The sequence below is a fragment of the Acomys russatus genome, chromosome 14, assembly GCF_903995435.1.
Source record: "Acomys russatus chromosome 14, mAcoRus1.1, whole genome shotgun sequence".
Classification (NCBI taxonomy): Eukaryota; Metazoa; Chordata; class Mammalia; order Rodentia; family Muridae; genus Acomys; species Acomys russatus.
Window position 1 is genome coordinate 46,635,182 of NC_067150.1, and position 16,607 is coordinate 46,651,788.

At 46.4% G+C, this 16,607-nt stretch overlaps 1 protein-coding gene across 1 annotated transcript in view; it reads left to right on the top strand.

Moving 5' to 3' along the window:
- The window catches only part of Tmem266 (transmembrane protein 266), a 116,972-nt gene that overhangs the window by 47,414 nt on the left and 52,951 nt on the right, over nt 1–16,607 (top strand). Inside the window, exons 2-3 of the mRNA XM_051156487.1 lie at nt 11,754–11,883; nt 14,876–15,064. Of these exons, the coding sequence (XP_051012444.1) occupies nt 11,846–11,883; nt 14,876–15,064 (227 nt within the window). The 5' untranslated portion in view covers nt 11,754–11,845. The remainder of the gene's footprint in view (nt 1–11,753; nt 11,884–14,875; nt 15,065–16,607) is intronic.

Sequence of the window (16,607 nt, forward strand, 5' to 3'; positions counted from 1 at the left end):
AAATGTACCACAGTTTCTTTATCCATTCTTCAGTTGAGGGGCATCTAGGCGGTTTCCAGATTCTGGCTATTATGAACAAAGCTGCTATGAACATAGCTGAGCAAATGTCCTTGTTGTGTGGTGGAGCATCTTTCGGGTACATGCCCAGGAGTGGGTCATTACCAAACTCATTCTATGAAGCCACAGTCACCTTGATACCTAAGCCACACAAAGACCCAACAAAGAAAGAGAATTTCAGGCCAATTTCCCTTATGAACATGCAAAAAATACTCAGTAAAATACTCGCATAGAAGTTTTCTATCTGAGCTCCTGACACAGTTCACTGACCACCATGTAAAGCAAAAGGCTGCTTTGGCAATGTGCATAGTTGCTGTTTCTACTTAAGATTTGCTTGGTCAGGGGTTGGGGAGAGCTAGAGATGACATCCTTTACATCCCCTGCTCATTATTGGTAATTCCTCAGCCAGGGGGATTTGTGTTCCCCTGTATCCTTGCAGAATTCTGGAGCGACAATGACTATCACTTGGAGCTAATAGAAGCTTGCTGATGGCATCTGTCCAGAGTTCCCTCCGTTCCAGCCAGGGTCACGCAGTACTCTCAACTTAGGGAATTGGGGGAAACTGAAAATTGGGAGAGGCGAATGATATTGAGGAGAAGGAAGGAATTATGATAAATGGTCCACTTAAATCTCATCTCTGAATAACTGACTCATGTTGGAAGATTAGATTTGGTTCTGTGTGACCTCGTGAGACCAGTAGTGAAGGGTAGAATGTATCGTGTCGGTAAACAATAGACAGAGGGGTCTACGGTAGGGCCCTGTGCACCCAGAAGGAAAGCCATCATGGGTCCACCCACTTGCTGAGTAAATCTGCAACTAAAAATTTTGCAGTAGACTGGAGAGTGCAGAGATGCAAGATTGATTTTCTTCATTTTAGCTCCTTGCTAATGGAGCAAGGAATTAGCAGGTCAAGGCGACAACAAGGGTGACCTTACACAGCTGACATAAAACCTCCTCATCCAGTGTGGGGGCGGGTGGAGCTGCCTTCTCCTGGGGCGTGAGCATCATACCCACAAAGGGTACCGGAGTGTAGTGATTTCTCCTACAGCCAGATTCTGCAGTAGGCTTTGTGGTATCGAAACTGTCTTCCATGCGTGCAGTATCTCCAAATAAAATCAGCATAGAGTTTTGATTTGCTTGCTTGTTTGTCTTGGGCTTTTTTTTTTTTTTTTTTTTTTTTTGACAACATGGCCTTGTAATTTTTTTTTTTTAACCAATTGGTCAATCTGGTTTGAAGGCCCAGGTATGGCATACCCTTATGACCTAGGCAACCTCCTTTCTTGTTAAAACAACTGAGATGATCTTTAATGAGGCACCATGCTCAAATGGCCAAATCATGGCTGGCCTAAGCTCTCCTAGAACTAACCTCCATCTGCCCGTTTTTCTAGTCTTCTTTGTAGCGGTGGGACCCAGCTCTAAGAAGACACCAGACGATCAATGTTAGTTGACCAGTTTAGAAAGATCTGCCTACTGAGGCTCCTCTTCGTTAAAGACAGCTTTTAATTCTTTCTGTTTTGGAGCTGGAATGAAAATGTGCAAGCTGGGGTTGAATTAGCCACTTGGCAACCACAGGCAACAAGCCTGCGGAGCACAATAGGTGCAGGGTAAAGGAATGTGCGGACGGCAAGAGCTTGGTTCTTGGTACACTGAAAACTAGTGAGACACTGACAAAGAAACTGTAGAAGACACAAATAAACATAAAAAAATAACCCGTGTTCCTGGATTAAAAGAGACCCTATTTAAGATGCCCATTCTATTCAAATCACGTGTGTAAATTCAATATAATCATCAACAAAACTCCGTTGTCATTTTTCATACAACTAGGAAAATTCTAAAGTTCATATGGAGCCAGATATAGCCAAAGAAACATTCAAAGGGAAAAGGTTGGGGGCATCCTATTTTCTGATTATGATGGCGCAAATCTACAGTAATGGAAAGAGTATGGTAGTAACATAGATCCAGATGCAGAAATTGGTGGTACAGAATGGGGAGACCAGACACCAACCACGCACATGTGACTGGGGAGCTGGCTGAGTGGCTGATGTGCTTGGCTCGCAGGCAGGAGTAACCAAGTTTGGATTCCCAGCACCTACTTTAAGTCAAGTTAAGTCAAGTGTCGTGGTATGTACGCGTAGTCCTAGCAGTGAGAGGCAGAAACAGGAAAAGCCAAACAGTCTAGCTGAATGGTGAATTCCCACTGAATTCTACGTTTAGTAAGAGGTTCTGTCTCTAAAAGTAAGGTGGAACCAGGCTCTGTGGCGCACACCTGTAATCTCAGCACTCAGGAGGCAGAGGCAGGTGAGTTCAAGGCCAGCCTGGTGTACAGAATAAGTTCCAGGACAGCCAAGGCGCCACAGAAAAACCCCTATCTCAAAAAAACAAAAACAAAAAAACAAACAAACAAAAAAAACCAAAACCCAAACCAACAACAACCAAAACAACCCAATTAAAATGGGCAAAGGAGGGTGCTAGAGAGATGGCCCAGCAGTTAAGAGTACTTGTTGCCACTTCAGGGGACCTGGGTTCATGGAGGCTCACAGCCACCTCTAACCTCAGTTCCAGGGTATCCAATGGCCTCATTTGACCCCTTTAGGTACCAGGCAGCATGCATGTCATACACAGACATCCTTGTAGGCAAAATATTCATATACTAAAGTAAAATTGTGTAATTAAAATAAAAAGAGATAAGTAGTAATAAAATGGGCATAGGTATCGAATAGGCATTGCTCCAAAGCTGAGGCATAGAAGGGCATACATATGTGAAAGGTGTTCAGTGTAGCCAGCCATCACTAAAATACATAAAGACCAGGAGACATCTCCACACAGCTGCTAACATGACCTCATCAAAAGCCACAAGATATATAGAAGAGAGAACCCTTGAACATTGTGGGGATGTACATAAAGGCAACCGATTTGAAAAACAATGTAAAGGTTCCACTAAAAAACGAAAGACACTGTGAAATTAAGCAATCCTGCTTTTGGATATAGACCCCCCTCCCACCCCCAAGAAATCAAGTCAGTGTCTCCATGTGAGGTCTAGTCTCATGTTCATGCGGCATTATTCACGGTGTCAACAGAGACGCAGAGCCAACCTAAGCCTTTGGGTTAGTCAGTGTTCCTTCACTATAAGATACCTGAGATAATCGACTATCAGGAGAAAAGGTTTAATTTGGCTCATGGTTTCAGAGGTGTCAGCTCTTGGTCATGCAGACCTCTTGGTGTTAGGCCTCTGATAGAGGGGCCAGATGGTAAAATGGCTTACTTCCTGGCCAGTAAGTTAAAGGAAAAAGAAGGGGGCCAAGATCCCACAATCCCCTTTGAGAGCCTTCTCCCCAGTGACTTATGGGCCCCTCTCTCTTAAAGTGACATCCTGGTGATCAAGCCTTTAATTCATGGGCCTTTAGAGGCCATTTAAGATCCAAACTATAGAGGGTTGGAGAGTTGGCTCCGTGTGTAAGAACACTTGTTGCTCTTGTAGAGGACCCGGGGTTCCATTCCCAGCACCCACGCAGTGGTTCACAGCCATCCATAACTCCCGTTACAGGGACTCCACCACCCTCTCCTGACAACCACAGACACCAGGCAGGGGCATAGGTAGTGCCCATACATATGAGCAGGCAAAAACATGCATATGCATAAAATAAAATACACCTAGAAAAAAGGTGCAAATTGCAGCAGACCCCACGGACAGATGAATGGATAAAGAAAATGTCTCTCTCACATACACAGCAATATTATTTAACCTTAAAAAGAAAGAAACCTGCCGTTTCAACAAGGTAAATGAATCATGAAAACGCTGTGGAAAGCGAGATGAACCAGACAATAGAAATGCAATACTACATAATCTCACTTATCTCAGAATCGAAACAGAAAGTTGACTTCATAGTAACCAGTGCCTGACTAGTGGTTACCAGGAACTGAGAGAGACGAGAGGAAAGGGGAGACGTTAGTCAAACAATCCAAACCTTTAGTTGTAAGATGATGAATACTAGAGACCTCATATGTACCATAATGACCACTAATGATAACGTGTTGTTTACCTGAAATGTACTGAGATCACAAGTGTTCTCATTACCACCAAAATAATGGTGAAGATAATGATACAGATAGCTGTATGGTGGGACAGAGACAATAATTAGCTTGGCCATGGTGCTCACTCATCATGTATGCATAGATCGTGTTTTGCTTTGGGTTTGAGATGGGAGTCTCACTGTGTTGCCCAAAGCTTGCCTTGGGACTGAAGTGATCCTCCTGCCTCGCTCTCAGAAGTACCCAAGACTACAGCCACAACACCCATCTCAAAACCTTTTATTTCACATCCTAAATATGCACAGGCTCACCAAAGCTTAGGTCCTTGGTGGTATTGCCACGCCATCGTCCTACAGAAAGGACGCGACAGCTTCCCGGGCCCTTGCTGCTTGAAAACAGTATCCCTGGTGCTGTCCCTCTGTTTTTACAGCCTGGACAGAGCGTGTTCTGCAGGTAATCTTACCCAGGGAGCTTGGCAGACAGTTGGCTTCACCTGACAAAGAGAGACAGATGTAGACTGCCTTGATCGGTCTTTCCTATTCAGATCAGAGTGGTCTGCGTGTTGGTGGGTCTGTTTCCAACAGAGATGTGAACCTTCGGACCCCCACCCTCACAATGCTAAATTAGAAACGTTACCAATGAATCCAGCAGTCTGGGACCCTGTAAGCTCCCAAGTGAATGTGGTGCCGGACAAGTTTCAAGAACTGCTGATCTAGAGGGGTCAGAAGCACGTGGGACACTTAACAGACTTCGCATCTTCCAGTTTTGAATTTGGATTGACATTTTTTTTTTTTTTTTTTTTTTTGCCGAGTAGCCTATGAATCTATATTTCCCAATGGGGCAGAGTAAATTAGACAAGGGAACCAATGAAATAAATATGAACGCAGCAAAGGAGCTGCCCCTTGACATAAGGATGGAGAATGACCCTAGCGACCTCTGAGGACAGGAGGGCTAAATTAGGGCTTCCCCTCCCCCAATTTGCTAGGTAAGAAACTAGTTGGTCTTAGAAGCCCTTTTAAACCCAAACTCCCAAGGAGGGTAGATTTGCGGCAACAATCAAACATGATATCAGGAAATAACACAAGATCAACAGGTGCAGAGCCTAGAATTTTACTGCAGCCTAAAAGGCTGCTTCCACCCACTCGAGCCAAACACAGTAAATCTTCTCCCTTCCTACTTTTACCAGGTTTATGAGGCAGCAGGTTTGCACATCAGATGTTCATTTATAGAGTGCCAGACTACACCTGCTTCGTGCTAGGCTTGTGCTCTGGGGGTGGTTTTGTTTGGAAAATATTATTTTTAAGTAACAGCCAGACTTAGTGTTCTGTCATCTTAAGGCAGTCTGTCTTCTAAAGTGTGCTCCTTGCTGAAGGCCAGCGGCTCCAGCCGCAGTGGCTAGGTACCATATGAGGCCACCCTCTTCCGGGCCTTGTTTGCTGCTGTGTTAAGAGGCAGGCATCCCTTAAAGCTGCAGCTCCACCTGGTCTGCAGGAAACTGCGGCCACCTGTGGGGGACTCTGCTTCCCATCCAGGCCCCACATCACAAGTGAGTAACTCCAGGAGGCTTCTAAATACAGCAAACACCTTGTCAATCACGTGGGAAGCTCATGAGAGACCAAGTTATTGTTCTAAAAATTAATAAAAACCAAAATATATGTTTTCTCTATACGGACTATCTTAGTCTGGTCATACCATTGATGAGGGAAAGCTTGTATTTATAGAAGCTGATTGATAAATAATATTAAAATTAAACTCAGCATTTTGTAAACCTAATGAATGAGTAAATGGATCTAGTAAGTTACCAATGGCTGCTAATGTCTTAAACAGAGGGACAATAAGGTAGCACTTGTTACTGGGTGGCCTTTAATCCCAGCACTCAGGAAGCAGAGGCAGGTGGACCTTGGTGAGTTCGAGGCCAGCCTGGTCTACAGAGCAAGTTCCAAGACAGCCAAAGGTACACAGAGAAACCCTGTCTCAAAAACAAAACAAAAAGTAGCATCTGTCTCTTATTAGAAGTTATGACACTATCCACAAAGCCTAATAAAAAAGGAACTTTAATCTATCTAAAGTCTATAGAATAATTAAAATATATGAGCTGGAGGGGCATATTGGTTTATTATATCTACTGAAGGGATACAGTCACCACAATCCAAGATTCTGGGACAAAAGGCGAGTTTTTACCAGTATTGTGCATAAGTAAAGGAAGACAGCAGAGGACCCTGTGGTGGAAGTGAGACACGTGACACGGCGTGGGCCTGGGTTGGCTCCTGTTCCAGGTGTTTTGGTCTTGGGTTGTTTTTTTTTTTTTTTTTTTCTATTGCTGTAATAAAGACCATGACCAAAAGCAACCTGGGTAGGAAAGAGTTAACTATACCTTGTTGGTTACAGTTCATCTGAAAGGGAAGCTATGTCAGGAACACGGGGCAGGAACACAGGCAGTAACACAGGGCAGGAAGTCAAGGCAGGAGCAAAAGCAGAGAGCCCAGGGAGGAGTACTGTTTACTGGATTGTTTTCCATAGCTTGTTCAGTTTGCTTTTTTAGATAACCCAGGTCCACTGGTCCAGGGTGGCACCACCCACAGTAGGCTGGACCCTCCCACATACATTGTCAATCAGGAAGATGCCCCACAGATTTACCTATAGATCAATCTGATTGGGGCATTCTCTAAATTAAGGTCCTTTCCCCCCAGATGATCACAGCTTATATCAGGTTGACAAAAAACAAAAAACAAATACCAGCCAGCCAGCATAGCTCCTTGTTGAAAAAATCCTTTAAAAAAATATAGGACAGGCAAGGAAATGTTTAATGTTATTAAGAAAATATTGACTTGGAGCTGGGCAAGGTGGCACAGACCTGTAATCCCAGCACTCTGGGAGGCAGAGGCAGGCAGATCTCTGAGAGTTGGAGGCCAGCCTGGTCTACAAAGCCAGTCCAGGACTGCTAAAGCTACACAGAGAAACCCTGTCTCAAAAAACAACCAAACTAAACCAAACAAACAAAAAGAAAGAAAATATTGACTTGGGATTGATGATACTATTTGTGGTATGCCTTTTAAAAGAAATTTTGCTTGTGAGCCTCAGCCATTAATAGTTGAACTGAAAGTGAGTGGTTGTGAGGGAGGGAGGAGGAACAGCAACACAGAGGGCAAAGGAAGGAGGAGGGACAAGGAACACTTAAAATGTTTGAAAAAGCCATAGGGAATTATATTACTTTATGGATATTACAATTGTACACACACACATACACACACAGGTTACACCAATTGCGGTAACAGTCCTTCCTCAAAAGAATCCATAGAGTATTTAACAAGCACTCCAGTGGCAGGCATGGAAATCTTCCTGTGAGTTGTTGCTCAGGGGAGTCTGAGAGGATCCCAAGACAATATAGGCTGTTTCTGTTGCCCTTGGTGCCTCTCAGAAGAAGGAGGCAAGGCCCTATTATTGAAGACACCATACATTTTGGACACTGGACTTAGAGGAATCAATCTGGGCATGACCTTGAAGCCTCCTCTCTGAGCGCTAAGCTCATAAGAGTTTCAGAAGGAGACGAGCGAGCTGCCAGTGCAGAAGCAATCAATGTCCTACCAGCTGTAACATCAACAAATCACAATAGCCAGGATGGCAAGATGTTCTGAAAGGTGCCATGGTGGCACTCATAACATGGAGGTACACACGGGTCACCTTGGACTTAGGGTCTGGTCAATATGAGGGAATTTATGCCTGGGGCTATAAATTCAGCCAAGTACCTGTGGCTGGCGAAGTCATCGAACCTAGAGAAACCCTCCCACTACCAGTTCCCTAAACCGATGTCATCTCTGACTGCAATCTAAATATTTATCCTTATGTCCTCAGACAGTGTAGCTCCCACCCCTTATCATGGAAGATTCTTTTTTTTTTCCTTTCTGAGACAGGGTTTCTCTATGTTACCTTGGCTGTTCTGGACTCGCTTTGTTGACCAGGCTGGCCTCGAACTCACAGCGATCCACTTGCCTCTGCCTCCCGAGTGCTGGCATTAAAGGTGTGAGCCACCACGCCTGGCTTGGAAGCTTCTTTTTGCAGCAGACAATCACAGAAAGCCACAAGTGGCCAGAATGCAGAGAGCAACTAACTGTGGGATTGATGTGCCTACAACACACCCTGACACTGAAGACTCGGGACATCACAGAAGAGGGTAGAAAGATCCTAAGAACCAGGTAACTAAGACAGTTGTTATGAGAGTCTCTTGAAAAAAAATAAAATAAAGAAGACCCGAGGAAGAATGAAGAAGAGAGGGGTAGAGGAATATAACTGTGGTGGTTTAAATGAGATTGGCCCCCTATAGGCTCATTTGTTTGAATTTTTGGTCCCCAGTAGGTGAAATTGTTTAGGAAGGATTAGGAGGTGTGGCCTTGTTGGAGGAGGTGTGTTACCTGAGAAAGACTTTGCATTCCTAGTTCTCTCCCCCCTCCCTCTCTCTTTCTCTCTCTCCCCCTCTCTCTCTCCCTCTCTCCTTCTCTTTTCTCTCTCTCCCTCCCTCCCTCCCTCTCTCTCTCCCCTCCCTCCCTCCCCTCTCCCCCTCTCTCCCCTTCCTCCCTCCCGCCCTCTCTCCCTCCCTCACTCCCTCTCCGCCCTCCCTCTCCCCCTCCCTCCCTCCTCTCTCTCTTCCTCCCTCTCTCTCTCGCCTCCCTCCTCTCTCCCCCCCCTCCGCTCCCTCCCTCCTCTCGCTCTCCCTCTCTCTCCCCCCCTTTCTTTCCCCCTCTCTCCCTCTCTCTCTCTCCCCCCTCCCCCCCCTCCCCTCTCTCCCCCCTCCCTCTCCCCTCTCTCCCTCCCTCCCCTCTATCTCCCTCTCTCTCTCCCTCCCTCTCCTCTCCCTCCCCCCGCCCTCTCTCTCCCCCCTCTCTCCTCTCTCTCTCCCCCTCTCTCCCTCTCTCTCTCTCCCCCCTCTCTCTCCCCCTCTCCCCCCTCTCTCCCTCCTCCTCCTCTCCCCCCCTCCCTCTCTCCCTCTCTCCCTCTCTCCCTCTCTCCCTCTCTCTCTGCTTTTATGCTTGTGGATAGATGTGAGCTCTCACTACCGCTCTAACACCACACCCTCTCACCTACTCTTGTGCTCCCCGCCATGATAGTCACGGACGTTAACCCTCTGTAACCATAAGCCCCCCAATAAACTCTGTAAGTTTCCCTTGGAAAAGTAAGACAATGATCAGTGTATGTGGTATGAAATTCTCTAAGAATACAAATGCAGTGTAATAATAAATAAAGGAAGGCTGGAGAGGTGGCTCAGAGGTTAAGAGCACTGGCTGCTCTTCCAAAGGTCCTGAGTTCAACTCCCAGCAACCACATGGTGGCTCACAACCACCTATAATGAGATCTGGTGCCCTCTTCTGGTGTGGGGTACATGCAAACAGAACACTGTATACACAATAATAAATAAATATTTTTTAAAACCCATAAAAATAATAATAAATAAAGGAGGCTTTTGTTTTTAGCACTATATGTGGAAATGTTCTCAGGTCAATATGATGATATCCAGTATCTGTTATGATTTATTTCTAATAATCATACGGGTTGGGAATGGACAGATACACAGAAGAAACAAGACTGTTGTTAAGTGTTGAGGTTGGGTGGCAAGGAGGTCGAGGTCTGTTACACAATTCTCTGCAGTGTTGTATATATCTGAAATTTTCCTTCCAAAAAGTGAAATTAAAAATCTTTACAATTTTTATTTTTTTCCTTTTTGCCTGTTCCATATTTGCCATAGCATATTGTTTTAATAGCATGTGCTTATTTTTTCCAGTTAGAGAGCCATCTGATATTTATTCTTCTTTAGTTATATATGTAGAAAGCTTGGAGTTTTCTATGTTCTAAGTTGCCTACCCAGGCAGACTGGGAGCTGTGTGAACCTAAGGGACTGCCTATGGCCTCCTCCAAAGGTCTGTTACATGGTATAGCATTTTGGAGCTCATGTTAGAATGGCGCTTTGCCAAGACCCCATCCTGGGAAGAAGTACTGTTCACCTAGCTCCCAGCTGTAGGTGGCTCCTCTCTGGCTTCATTGGCAGTTGAGGTTAGACAATCCTCTCAATCCAGGAAGACATTGTGAGAGTGTTTATGTCGAGAGGGAAGAGCTGAAACTGATTAAATGTGCATGGATGGGTAGTGGATTTTATAATCTCTACTGTATAATTAATATGTAAACCCAAATAATAATGGTTTGTTTTTTGGTTTTGGGTTTGTTTGAAGATTTTTGGGGTTTTTTTGTTTGTTTGTTTTGTTTCGGGTTTTTTTGTTTTTGTTTTGGTTTTTGGTTTTTGGTTTTTTTTGAGTCAGGGTTTCTCTGCAGCCCTGGCTGTCCTGCACTCCTTTTTGTAGACCAGCCTGGCCTCAAACTCACAGAGATCTGCCTGCCTTTGCCTCCTGAGTGCTGGGATTAAAGGCGTGCGCCACCACGCCCGGCCCAAATAATACTGTTCAGGGGAGTCATCTGTTTAATATGTGGACCTCTTTGCTAATGTCCACTGAGGTAAGGTAAAGCCTTTGCTTTAGTGAAGTGTGTCCATAAGACATCTTCCAAACTCACCTGCTCCAATTGTTTCTGACCCTTTGTCCCATGTTATTTCACCCCCCTGGTGTCAGATGATTGCTGGGTTGACCTGAGCACTCTCATCTCCTTCCGGTTACCCTAAGTTCAGCCCTTCCCCAGGCTTCCTCCCACATCATGAGATTGACCTCATCACTGACCATCTGTTCCTGGTGTTTCCCATCCTGGGAGTGTCATTTTCCTCCTGTGTGCTGTAGTCAACCTCTCCCTTTGTCTCTGTAGTGGAGCCTCCTCTCTGAATGGAGTTTCGGGGCAGGGAAATGAGGTTTTTATACTGTGAGGAATTTTTGTAGGAACAGCAGTTTGTGGTATGGTGTGACCTACAAAAGAATTAGTCCTTCCAGCAGCTTCCATGGTGGTTTGTCTGAAAACATCCAAAAGCAAGGTCTGTCTGCTTGTGTCCTCTCTGCAGGACTGTACCGGCTCACAGAGGGGTCCTCTGTGGTAGTGTCACATTGGATGGAAGAAAAGCCTACACGGTTTACCTATACCACATTTGGGGAGAAAGGCTTTACATTTAGGTCTCCAGACAACTTCTGGAATGCAATCAGGTTCGACAGATTGTACCATCTTAATCTGTGAAAGTTTCTAATCACAGTAATAACAGCCAGCACTTCCATAGTTTGTTTCTGTTTCCCAGCGCCTCCTATGCATCTGTCATTTAGGTAGCTCTGGTGTTACCCTTGCTTGTACATGGGGTGACAGAGCAGAGCAGGGAGGTGCCAGTGAAGTTACCACCCTCAACAGACTGGAAGTGGGGCTAGTTCCCCTTAGCTGCTGTCTGCTGTCTCTCACTGAAGACTCAGTTGAGAAGAAAAGAGAGACAGAATCACAGTTCATTCTGAGATCCGGGGGGGGGGGGGGTGAGGGTAGGTCACAGCAGCTCAGTGGGACTAACCTGGGTAAATGCAGAAGCCAGGAGGGTTGGAGGATGGAAGCTTCTCCATGGCTCTTTACTGAAAAGAAGCACTCAGGGACGCCATCAAGAAAATGCTGTATGGGAGACGGTGCTAAGCCCTCCATTTTTAGATGAGACTGGGAGAAATTCCACTTGGCATCTGGAGCTAATAAATCCCCATTTATCATTTCAGGCCACTCCATTTCCATGACTCTTCTAAAGGCCCCACTTGGAAATGCTAAGATCAGGCTTAAGGACAGCTGAGCCCCACTAGACATCAAGCCCATGGCTTTGGTGGCGTCTTTCAACATGACCAACCCACAGTAAGTGTCATCGGGATCTAGAATGTGAGCCTCTCGGGACATGACAGTCCGCTACTTCAGGCAACTGAAGCAAACCTCATAGTGAGACTAGGAAATGCTAAGGTTATAAAAAGACGGGAATTGCAAGGAGATTCAGAAGCCATGAGCGGGTTTCCAAACGTTCCTTTTTTTTTTTTTTTAAGATTTATTTATTTTTTATTATGTATACAATGCTCTGCCTGCATGTACACCTGCATGTCAGAAGAGGGCACCAGATCTCATTATAGATGGTTGTGAGCCACCATGTGGTTGCTGGGAATTGAACTCAGGACCTCTGGAGGAGCAGTCAGTGCTCTTAACCTCTGAGCCTATCTCTCCAGCCACCACCACCCCAAACGTTCTTAAAGGAGAATTACTCTCAGTTCCCGAAACCCAAGATGCCGTCCGGGCAAAACCACTTCATCTTAACAAGTGTTGGTGTGGTAAGTCATCAGGCAGTAAGTTGTTTCATGTCTGCTAGCTCACTGGCAAGTAATACCGAGATAAAGATGACATTCCTTCTATTATACTATGCTGTCTCTGCCCCTGTCACGGCATGTATGTGCCTGGCTCCGCAGTCGTCAGAAGCCTGATGGCTCCTGGGTGCATTCTCTATGGCACTGCAGTGTTCTGTGGCAACCGTCCTCAGCATGGCACAGTGCAAGATCACACGGCCGGGTGATCAGCGAGTTGGATCGGCTGATCCCGCCCGGGATCACCCTTCACCACAGGGCTTTGTTACAGGCCAGGCTCTAGACGGTGTGTCTATCCATCCAATAGTCCAGGCTGGCCACTCTCTACTGGTGATATTGGTGGGGTGAGAGCCAGACAAACAGTCACAAGTGTCTCTCGTGCTTCTAATGGCATCATGCCTACTATCATCCCATTGGCCAAAACAAGTCACGTGGCTGGATACACACTCAAGGGTTTGGAAAATATAACTAACACACACACACACACACACACACACACACACACACACACACCACTCTTTTGATGGGAGAAGCTGCATTGTCACATGGCAAAGGGGGGTGGTAAAAAGGTGGTGTTTACCCCTTTCAGGAAGGCTGAATAGAGCCACTAATGCACTTTATCCCCTATAGTGTGAGCTATGAGTTTCATTTCCACCTCGCGGAGCTTCTAATCTCTGCTGAGATGACCACGTGGCTGGAGATGGAGCTGAGCCACTATAACTACTGTCAAAAGTGACCAGGAGGGCAGGCAGGGGGGGAGGGCAGATGTAATTTACCCCACACTTGTTGGATTTGTACCCCGTTTGTTTCAGAAAGTTAACTCCAGCATACTTTGAACATCCCACTAACCAGAAAGTTTCAGTTTGTTCAATTCAAAAATCCCGTCTCCTCGAATAGGCCCTAAAAGAACAAGCCCAAGACAGCATCTACTTTTTAGGAAACATCTGGGGTAATTGGGATTCCCCCAGAAACACCCACTCTTTTATGACGATTGTTGAGAGACACGGAAACTGCACATCCGATAACTGTTCTGTCTGAAGCTCTTGAGTCATTTTGCAAATGTCACACTGTGATGAGTACTATTATCTGTGCTTGGCGGGGAGGAAAAAAAACAGGCTTAAGGGGGGCTATGCAAGCAAATCTGGGCATTGTGAATTGCCTGGTGAACGTGAGTGGTCCAGGCAGCCCACCTGTAGCCCTTGAATAATCCAAGCAAAGGAGGTAGGCAGGTCAGCTCTGAGCAACCCCAGGGACCATGTGTTACTGTTGGCTTTCAGACTGTTAGAACCATTTAGAATGTAGGGTTTTCCCACAGATCGTAAGTGAGGCTCGTCTCTGCCCCCCCCCCCCACCAGAAGCTCCTCTCTCCTGCTCTGTACTTTGATCCGTAGCAGACCACAGAGTGAGAAGCAACAGTCCTCAGAAAACTTCAGTTAGAGAAACTGAGGCCTAGGGAAAGTGCCACAGACTTTGTTACCAGCACCCAAGAGCAGTCTACAACAGACTGGCTGCCTCAGTATTGTCATGGCCTCTCACTCCCCATCAGGAGATGTCTGGCAGCACAGCACATAGCCGCCAACCATCTTTGCAGGGTATGTCTGTCCCCGTCCCTACTATACCAGATGCCAGTGATATTAAAAATGCCTACACAAACTGACAGAACTCCTGGTTGGTTGGGAGGTGACCCTGCCGCTGGCTGAGGCGCAATGTGTGCCAGTGAAGCTATGGGTTGGTTTTAGGGCCCAAGACAAACCTGCCTAAGATACAGACTGATGCAGACTCTTCCCTGTGCTCAGGTGAGCCCCCAGCTTTCCCACTCCCCAATCTTGAGAATGGAGATATGGTGGGGCCCATTTGAATGGGAAACAAGCAGCATTTCAGCTGTCCTTGGCCCGCCACCTTAATCCCCCTAAGGCCCCCAAGTCTCCACAGAGGTTCCTGGCCACCTGGAGTTTATATCCAGGTGGGAACAAAAGCACCTTTCACTATTGTGTCACTGATAATGGAGCCATTGCAAAGAACCACATGCACACACGCACGCACACACGCACATACACAGCACACATGTGCAGTGATTCTTAGGGCTCCAGTGCAATACGAAGTATAGTGGCATCCACTGTTTAAATGCAGAAGCTGTGTTTTTTCTGGTGAGCAGTGGGTCCTTACCTCCCTTCATGAAGGATCCCACACACACCCCAGCTCACTTGTTCAGGTCCTTCCATTCACCCTATCTGGTGAGAAAAAGGGGAGTGACCAGGCCTTGGGGTCAGTTCCTGACTGGGGAAGAAGAGCAACCTTGCCCAACTTTCTGTGCCTTCACACACACACACACACACACACACACACACACACACACACATGACTTCACACACACACATACACATACACACACACATGACTTCACATACACACACACACACACACACACCACTGGCTGAGAGAAGAGGGTATCATTGTTCTCAAGGGCTAACCCTGCTGTGTCCCTCCTCCTCTCCACCCAGACCTGCCATTGAAGGAGGAATTTCTGAAGTGGAGATAATCTCCCAACAAGTAGAGGACGAAAGCAAGAGCATGGCTCCCGTGCAGCTGGTGAGCTTTGCCTACCGGGACCTGCCCCTGGCTGCTGTAGACCTCTCCACAGGGGGCTCACAGCTCCTGTCGAATCTGGACGAAGAGTGCCAAAGAGAAGGGTAGGTCCTGGCTTGGGCCGAGGGGCTCTTGTGTAACTCCCCGTGTGTCCATGGCACCTCCCAAGAGGGAGCAGCAGAGGTAAGAGGTGCCGAGCAAAGGCCAGAAGTTGACTTTAGGTCACTTAGGTTTTGTTTTGTTTGTTTTTTTTTTTAAAACTCTGGCCTGATTTCCTCAGAGAAAGACTTTTGGGTACAGAAAAGGCCCATTGCTGCCGGACAACCTCTTAGGTCTTTTGCCATGTTTGCTTAGAACTTAGGTAATAAGATTTGTCTTCAGACTGAAATGAGCTTTAATGTTCTATTTCACGCTGAATACCTCATAGGGGTCAGGGATGTGCTCAGGCTGCATTTGCTCTGTACACGGTCACGCTGAGTATCTGGGAACTGGGCAGAATCTAGCTAGGAGCTTTGTAGATACCACCTCCCTCCCTGGCCAGTGAGAGCCCACAGGGACGCTGTTACTTTAGCTCCTCCTACCCAGCTTGTCAATCAGATCCGTGGGTTTGTTTCCCTGGTCTCTCTTACAAATGCTCTTCAAGGCAATGGTCGGCTCTTCCAGCCAGACAGAGGCAAGGAAGATAGGCATTTGATGTCCCGTCTTTCAGTGAATCGGGGTCAGAATGTTGAAGGACAGACATATATCCTTGGGTCACACAGTAGCTTAAACTTCTAACTCTCACCTAAGCATTCCCCAGTTCTGTCTTGTGGCTTTTAGACACAGAATTGTAAACACTGGCCAGCACCAAAGAGCCAGTTCTGGGCAACACTCCCAGGTGCCTGTAACCATTTTAGAACTTGCTGGCTGCTTTGAAAAAAAAAAAAAAAAAAAAAAAGGGTTTCTTGCCATGTGAAGCAAAAAAAAAAAAAAAAAAAAAAAAGCCATAGCTAAGCTAAGTTTGCAGAGCTCGCATTCCCCACGTCTGCTTCCGGAAGGGGGCACTCCCTTCCTCAGACAAATTGCCAAACAACTAGGAAGCCGCACGCCTGCTTCTGTGAGAGAGATGCCCCAGTGGCTTTCTCCGAAAACATGATTTTTCCAAGTATTGTGAACATAGCTAGCAGAACCCTGGAAGAAACTGACAGGCAAATCAATAGAAAAAAATCTCTGATGAGATCGGGGAGATGCCTCAGTGGGTTGGAGTACATGTTCTGCAAGCCTGAGGATGAGAGCATGCATCCTGGCATCCAGCCCTACATGGCTGCATGTGCCTGTAACCCCAGCGGGTAGAGAAAGACAGGTCCGGTCTGGAGAGCTCACTGACCAGAGAGCTTAGCCAAAATGGTGAGCTTCTGGTTCAATGAGAGAGCCTGTCTTAATACAACAGAGATCCACAGAAGATACCTGACATCCTGCTCTGGCTTCCACATGTACACACCCAGGCACACACCCCCTCACAATCACGTGCATACATCATGCATGGCACGCATAGAGGAAGGAAGGAAGGAAGGAAGGAAGGAAGGAAGGAAGGAAGGAAGGAAGGAAGGAAGGAAGATGTTGAGGCATGCCTGGCATGTAGTATTGACCTGAGCAATCAAAATCAGA